The sequence below is a fragment of the Anabrus simplex genome, chromosome 14, assembly GCF_040414725.1.
Source record: "Anabrus simplex isolate iqAnaSimp1 chromosome 14, ASM4041472v1, whole genome shotgun sequence".
NCBI lineage: Eukaryota > Metazoa > Arthropoda > Insecta > Orthoptera > Tettigoniidae > Anabrus > Anabrus simplex.
In genome coordinates this window covers 60,834,163-60,842,154 of record NC_090278.1, presented here as the reverse complement: position 1 = coordinate 60,842,154, position 7,992 = coordinate 60,834,163, and the positions used below count along the sequence as shown (strand labels likewise).

The 7,992-nt window shown below is 39.2% G+C and overlaps 1 protein-coding gene across 1 annotated transcript; it reads right to left on the bottom strand.

The window, feature by feature from the left end:
- Nucleotides 1–291: 291 nt before the first annotated feature.
- On the bottom strand, nucleotides 292–7,550 carry LOC136885261 (pseudouridine-5'-phosphatase). The gene is made up of 4 exons (XM_067157742.2): nucleotides 7,384–7,550; nucleotides 6,716–6,934; nucleotides 2,440–2,672; nucleotides 292–551 (listed from the first exon to the last, which is right to left on the bottom strand). The coding sequence occupies exons 1-4, from the start codon at nucleotides 7,439–7,441 to the stop codon at nucleotides 378–380; spliced, it is 684 nt and encodes a 227-aa protein (XP_067013843.1). The 5' UTR covers nucleotides 7,442–7,550; the 3' UTR covers nucleotides 292–377.
- Between the last annotated feature and the right edge of the window lie 442 nt (nucleotides 7,551–7,992).

The window sequence follows — 7,992 nt, the reverse complement described above, 5'->3', positions numbered from 1 at the left end:
GTGCCGGAATTTAGTCCCGCAGGAGTTCTTTTACGTGCCAGTAAATCTACCGACACGAGGCTGTCGTGAGTACCTTCAAATACCACCGGGCTGAGCCAGGATCGAACCTCAACGTTTCTTTGGAGGTGATGTTAACATTAATGGATGCCCAGCTACCACCACTATTCATGAAAAGGTTTCAAAATGACAGTGTGCGAATAGTGCCAGAATTTTACATATTGCACATCAACTGGAATTATAATTATCACCACCTGCCAGATATTTGATTACAGGAATGTAATGATCAATTCCAACTCTTAAAATATATATTTATACACAAAATAACACACAAACTATGATCACAGAAAATATAATTTATTTGACTAGCATAAACATTTTTAGAATGGTGGTAAACCAAAGAGTTCAGGCTGAAACTCTTCAAGTGAATTGAGGACCAGTGTAGCCTCTTTCCTCTTATCCTCTGGGACATGTGGATCAGGGACCATCACAACTTGCATGCCAGCTGCTCGTCCTGCCTTTACGCCATTGATAGCATCTTCAAACACCAACACCTGTGGAAATGTAGGAAAAATAAGTTGATATAAGATTGTTGATATCTAAATATAAGTAATGGAAATGGAACATACTAAAAGTACAAATATAAATGCTAAAAAAACAAAGTTAGGAACACTCGACTACAAGCAACAGAAATGAAGTTCCTGGGGTCGAGCATACAGAAAGCCAGAAGGGACAAAATTTGAAACATATCACTCCACCTGCAACCAGGACTACAACAGAGAGTGCTTGATATTCTAGAAGATTCAAAGCTGAAATGGTTTGGCCACAATATGAGAATAAAATCAATAAGAAAATCTGAGGCCAACTTTGGAGGACGAGGAGCACATACAAGGAAGAACATGACACAGGCTGGTGAAGGCGAACGGAGCAATAGAAAGAAACGGCAAGACGATGATGTGCTAGACCAGGGCTGTGACTGGAAATGAGGCGACCATATCCTTAATAAAGATTCAGCCCCAGCATTTGAGATATAGTGGGTTCGAACCCCACTGTCGACAGCCCTGATGATGGTTTTCTGTGGTTTCTCATTTTCACACTAGGTAAATGCTGGGGCTGCACCTTAACAAACACCATGGCCGCTTCCTTCCCACTCCTAGTCCTTTGCTATCCCATCATTACCATAAGACCTATCTGAGTCGGTGCGACGTAAAGAAACTTGTAAAAACGAATAATAATACTGAATATTGAAGTACACGGAAGACCATTAGAAGTTGTGAAAAGTTTCAATATTTGGGAAGTATACTTGCAAAAGATGAGAAAATACCGTAATTACGTGAATATTACCTGCATATTTAAAAAAACTGAGGCACGAAATTGGGGTGTGGGTTTTATTTGAGTCAATGTTGGCATTTTTTCAAAATCAGCCTTCCTAAAGTGAGAGTGCAGGGATTATTCGGTGGCAGGGATTATTTGCGTAAATATGGTAAATAAAGAAATTGGAAAGAGAATCCAACAAACCAACAGGTTTAACAACTGTGCAGAACTGGGATGTGCCACAGAAATGCAAGAAAATTCTATACACCAATTTTGACATACGTGGCGGGGACAAGGCCAACAACAAAACATGATGAGAGCAAAATCTAAGCAGCCAAGATGAAATTCCTTAGAGGAATAATTGGGAAGACACGAAGGGATATGATCAGAAACATAGAAATCAGAGAGAGAATTGGATTCCCTAAACTGCAAAACAAGATAGAGACCAGTAAGCTTGAAATCATTTAAGAAAAGGCTAGGAAAACAACAGATAGGGAATCTGCCACCTGGCAACTGCCCTAAATGCAGATCAGTATTGGATTGATTGATTGATTGATTGATTGATTGATTGATTGATTGATTGATTGACTGAAATATGGACAAATGATGAGAATGGAAGAGGATCAAGTTCCAAAGAGAGTATTTACGGAAAAATAATAGGAATAAGACAACGGGGAAGGCCCAGAAAGAGGTGGATGGATACAGTGAACGAGAGTATAGGGAAAAGAGGAGTAAAAGTAGAAGCAATATTGGACAAAGAAACGAAGTGGTGAAGAGAGAGAGAGAGAGAGCTGTGGAAGTCCTTTATTCACAACCTGACCCAAAAGGCTGGAAATGGGAAATGAATAATAATAATAATAATAATAATAATGTTGTCATTGTTGGTTTGACATCCCACTAACTGTATTCAAGAAATGTTGTCCTACAGTTCTTATACAAACTGACATGAGGCTGGGATATCTCAGAACTTTCAAATAACATCATACTGAGCCAGGGCCTAACTCACAAACTTGAGCTCAGAAGCCAGTGTTCTAGCATCTAAGTCAATTGGCCTGGTTCCATTATTGACAACTGTTTTTCTGCAATTTTTTATTTTATTTTTCATGGCAAAGAAAAAAATCTAGTTACCTTTTCAGGATCAGGCTTGTCAGGGAATCTGGAGGCACAGATGAGAAATATGTCCGGAGCAGGTTTACCATTCTTCACCTCAGGATCGGAGCTGCCCATCACGATGTGGTCAAACAAGGAGAACAGTTCTTGGTGGTTTTTTAGCTTCAGTTTAACACTCTCTTCCCCACTGCTAGTGGCCACTGCTATCGGGATCTTGTGTTTGTGTAAGTGACGTACGAGACGCTCTGCCCCTGAAATATTGGAGATGGGTTCTCACAATCTGTTTTCTTCACACCTTATTTGGAATAAAGTCTTATTTTACAAGCGGAAGGTGAAGGAACATCTGTTTGTTTCTTTATTTATTTATTTATTTATCTACTAGCTAATGTACCCGTGCTTTGCACGGAATTGTACATTGTATACAGAATTCTAGGTTAGGTAGTGTACACAATGTGAGCAAGATTGTGTTAAATTGCATAGCTCTTAACGTTACCCTAGAAACACGACGGCGAAGTCACCAAACGTCTTTTTTCATATGAAGACGGGTTAGGGCATTTTCATTGCTCGCCTACCATCAGACACAATCAGGTTGTGGAGTTTTCATTGTAATGTCAGACACTCACTCTCCACCTGCCTTTTTACATCCTCAGAAAGACTACCTTAGTGGTTTTCCCAACTGAAATGAACATAGGTCATTACAATGACGTCAGTAGGAATGGCACGATTAAACCAATGCTTTCATACAAAATATTTGATCAAATGAAAAACCACACACTTTCTCACTTTTAACGAACAGTACTACGCTGCCGATCTAATATTCCAAAGTACCAAAGCTGGAATGACCAAGCCGCAGACAGCCGTGATCCGTGAACAGACTACGTCTATTTTTTGGCAGGGGGAGTCGAATAGTGGAGAGTCCTAGGGCAAAAACTATGCCTTTTACTAATCTGTTTCCTAGGAGTACCCAATGAGTCGGAAAACTTCAATTCATTACACTGGCGGCGGAAAAATCTGTTTGACTTGGAGGCAACTTTCTCCTCCAAGCCAGAGCAGAAACCCCTCTTCACAGCTAATTTCGAGTAAAATGAACGTAGAATTTAATAAAAGTGAAGAGGAATAAGCTTTTCTTAAGAAACGGCTCTTTTCAAAGTTGAATTTTGAGTTATTTAGTGAATTGTGGTCCTATAATTTGGAATAGACCTAAATTGTAATTCTGGACCAGGTCATACTACTACTACTACTAAGTGAGCCTCTGCCTTAAATGGGCACACTGCTCATTCAAAACAACGCATCAGAGTAGGGATCAAATAGATGGAATACTAAGATGAACCACTGTGTTATGCACCAGCAGTATCAGAAAATGTATGAACCAGAGGAATGGCATGCTAAAGAAATTTTTTTTCTAACTCCCCAACTATTTCCTGCCAGTATTCACTCAGGCCGTCATACTCAGTACGCAGCAGTAATCCCATCTATCGGAGTTGAGTGGCAGCATAAGAAACAAAGAACATCACAACAAACAATGGTCACTGTAATGTTATTGTTGCTCAATGTTATGCGCTTTCGATACTGTAGGCCTTCACATTTAGTTTTTTTCCGACTCTGAAATACTACTCTTATCATAGTTGGTAACTCGTGGCTCGGCGTTGATATGGACTTAGCAACAAAAATACAAATTCAGGAATATCCGTGTTATCATTGCCGATACGGTAAAAGTGTATAAGACATAAATGATGGGAAATCTAATTCTATATAACTCTAGTTCTGCAGTATTTATCGATAGGACCACTAATAATTTAAATATGTGAGAATTAAATTTTAGGTCTTCCTCTAAACTACCATTTCACTCAGCGTGAATGAAATGATTTATAGCCTAGATTGTAGTGGCCCATACCGTGACTTTACATACCAATTTTTATTAAATTCCCTTCAGCCGTTTTCTCGTGATGCGTGTACATACATACATACATACATACATACATACATACATACATACATACATACAGACAGATAGACAGACAGACAGAAATTACGGAAAAGTAAAAAGTGCATATCCTTGTTACAGTCGACATGATCGATACAGAAATACCATTTTTTTTTTCCAATATACAGACAAAACTCTTATTTTATATATATAGATCTACCTATGTATCAACCATATGGCAAGGAAGACGTGTGTGACATACGTCATCATCAAACAACTTATACAGGGACATTATTTAATCTACTCAGGGGATTGTCACTCGCCCAGTCACCTGCGCTGCGAGCCTGTCTCCTGCCAAGCACTTTGCCATAATGCAGCCAGCGCTCCCCCGGCACCGAGTCATAGAGTGTTTCTGCACAAGATTTCTTGTATTTTATGAAGGTATTATGTATATACACATGCTCACGTAATGAAAATGGCATTGGAGCAAAACAATGAGCACTAAACACATGAACACTTGACAAAACTGAACCTTACACAGATAGAGCTCTCAGCAGACTGCAAAGGAGGGGAAGTTGTGGCGCAGAACAGCACATTATGGCAAAGTACTTGGCGGGAGACAAGCTTGCAGTGCAGGCGACCAACAATTCCCCGAATTGATAAAATAATGTCCCTGAATTATTCCCATGAATCACTAGATTGTGTGCCAAAGGCCTAAATTTAATTACAAATCTCTCTGCAGTGTTCATATATGAGTGAGGGCATACAACGCTGTTGATAGTGATTTGTCTGTCGGATGGGGACATTTAAGACTTGAGCAGACCGCTTGGTGCTATTTGACAGGAGTAGGCTATGCGCCGGCACTGGATTTCACCCTCTCCCTTCCTACTTCCTACTATGCCATTCATTTCATCTCAATAACTCCTCTGATGAGGTTGACATTAGGAGGAGCATCCAGCTGTAAAATCTCACTACAAAGATTCATCTCACTTCACACCGAACCTCGTAAAGAAATGGGACAAGTGTTGGACATACAGTACATACTGGAACAACATTTGTCACAATGTATACAAATCAGGCTTTTATGAATCAGTGGAAACAAACTTGGTCTGGTGAGTGACACAGAATTGTGTTCGGCATCTAGGAGAATGTGTTATGTTTTGAGCACCCCATCAGTTCATGACCGTTCAAGACTTCTACCCCAATTCATTGGTCACAGTTTGTAATCACATAGATGTGTACTCACTTCTGGGAGCAGTACCACTCTCTTATACATTACAGTCAATGGTGATGACTGTTTATATGGGTGGGATGAAAAATGTAGCATGATTTATAATATTTTCTTATAAAAGTAAATAAATTTCTAGGGGCAGGTTGGTGGGTCTGTAGCCTTGACAATGAACACGACATAACCCAACAAAACAGTCAAAATTTATATGTTTTACCTTTTCAAATGATGTAGTTTATGCTTGGGATCTACTGCAAGCACTCTACAACATTCTGCCCTTGGTCTGGTTTATTCCAGTGCAGAGTATTGTTCTCCTGTATGGCTTAATAGCCCTTATACCCGGTATGTTGATACACAGCTGGACAACAGCATGAGTCTTATTTTTGCCACAATCAGATCCACTCCAATCTATTGGCTCCCGTTGCTCATTGGAATAATGCCACCTGATCTGTGCAGACTGAATACCCTCTTAAGAGAGTACTGTAAAAACTGAAAAAAATATAAATATATATAAATCCAATTACTGGTACAAGAAGACATCCCTGCACTCAATTTTCAGATCCTGAGGTCATGCCATCCACCTTCACATGACATGGCTAGCAACAACTTTAACGCTGTGAAAGTTTGGAAAGATCACTGGGAATCTTTAACAGACTTGTCCCTTCATAACATGTTTTCTGGTGCACAAACTGCGAGTGGATTTCATCTACCATGCAGGCAGTGGGTCACTCTTAACAGAGTACAGATGGACCATGGAAGATACAGGGACTCGCTTTATAAGTGGAACTGCTTAACGTCACCAGAATGCGACTGCGGTGCCCCACGGCAAACCATCCCCCACATCGTCAGCAGCTGCAAGCTACGTGCCTATTCGGGTAGCTGAGCTGGTTTCTTGATTCCATCAGAGGCAGTATTAGAGTGCATGGAAGGACTAGACATTCTTATTTGAAATTATGATTCCTTGTTATTGTAATATTTTCAATTGTACATATGTACATTTTTATGCCATATGCTAAATAAATAAAATATGCCACGGTGCATACTATATAATTTTACCACACGTAAAAATAACGGTTGACTAGTGTACTGATACCACACATGAGAATAACTTTATAAGACATTGTATTGAATTGTTACCATACCTGGCAATAGAGGTACAGTTGGAAGCACAGTCTTCTGTATCTCAAATTGCTGTACCAAGAATTCTTCAGCAGATATGGGCAGCTGAAGTTCCTGAACAACAATCTGAGCTGAGACATCTTCTTTGGTTCCCATGACTTTAGACCTAACATCCCAAGTGTACTTCTTTCCAAACTGCTCAATGATCTGTGAGAATACTTTGTCGTAGGCACCTTCTGAATCTGTGAGGAGAGAAAACCAAACATGTTAGTGGACCTTCATAAAACTTCCAGGCTCATACAACACATGAAAAGATTCCAGGGTAGTTTCATACTAATCTGTATTTGACATATTCGCACCACCAGACGAACAGAAAAAACCTACTGTCACCAGTCCTTTTTATATAGGTACAGTTGGAAGCACAGTCGTCTGTATCTCAACTTGCTGCACCACGAATTCTTTCAGAATTTTTAAAGAAAAACGACTGGTGACAGCAAGTTTTTCTTTCTCTGCATTAATATAACAATGACAAAGACTTATAATTCTAAAATACCTATCTTCTTATGTACTGAGGTGAGGTTTTGTATTCTTAAGAAACGAACAAAAATGTTGTTTCTATTTTTTTTTTATTTTTTTTTTTTTCAAATTAAAGATTATATCGCAAGCAAACAATATAGATATGGATATTTACCTATTAGAAGGCCATCCATATCGAATATAACGTGAGTTACAGGCTTAAAATTTGCCATTCTTAATTTAAGATAACCCTGATAACCTACTCACAGCACCGCACAGGACATAAACCTTATCGCCGGGTCCAGTCGTTGCGTTCTAGTAGAGTATTTTACTGTTCAAGGACATTGACATTAGCCTACAGCTGATAATCGCGGTATTAAAAACAAACTATCGATCTACGTACAAGTCGGTCAGGTCTGGTGCCGGTCTGGGGCATATATCTTTGAAGTAACTTGCAACGACAAATTAAAGAACACATATGATATGAACATTCTGCGATGTGAGACGATGAACACTAACTGCTCTCTCGAGTAGAATTTTCTTGTTTCTTCCCTAAGGAGTTGCTTCTATAGTAGTTGGTCTTGCTTCATACAAATACAGTATTTGCTTCGTATGAAATCGATCTTGGTATGGTATGAATATTGGTACTTTACGACTATCGATAGTCATAAGCTGACTCGATAATAAGGGTTTTTTTTTTCTTTTTTCGCGTCCATTATGATTTAATCAAGACCAACTAATTACAATATTGTAGATTTAATAGTGGTTAATTCTTATCGTCACT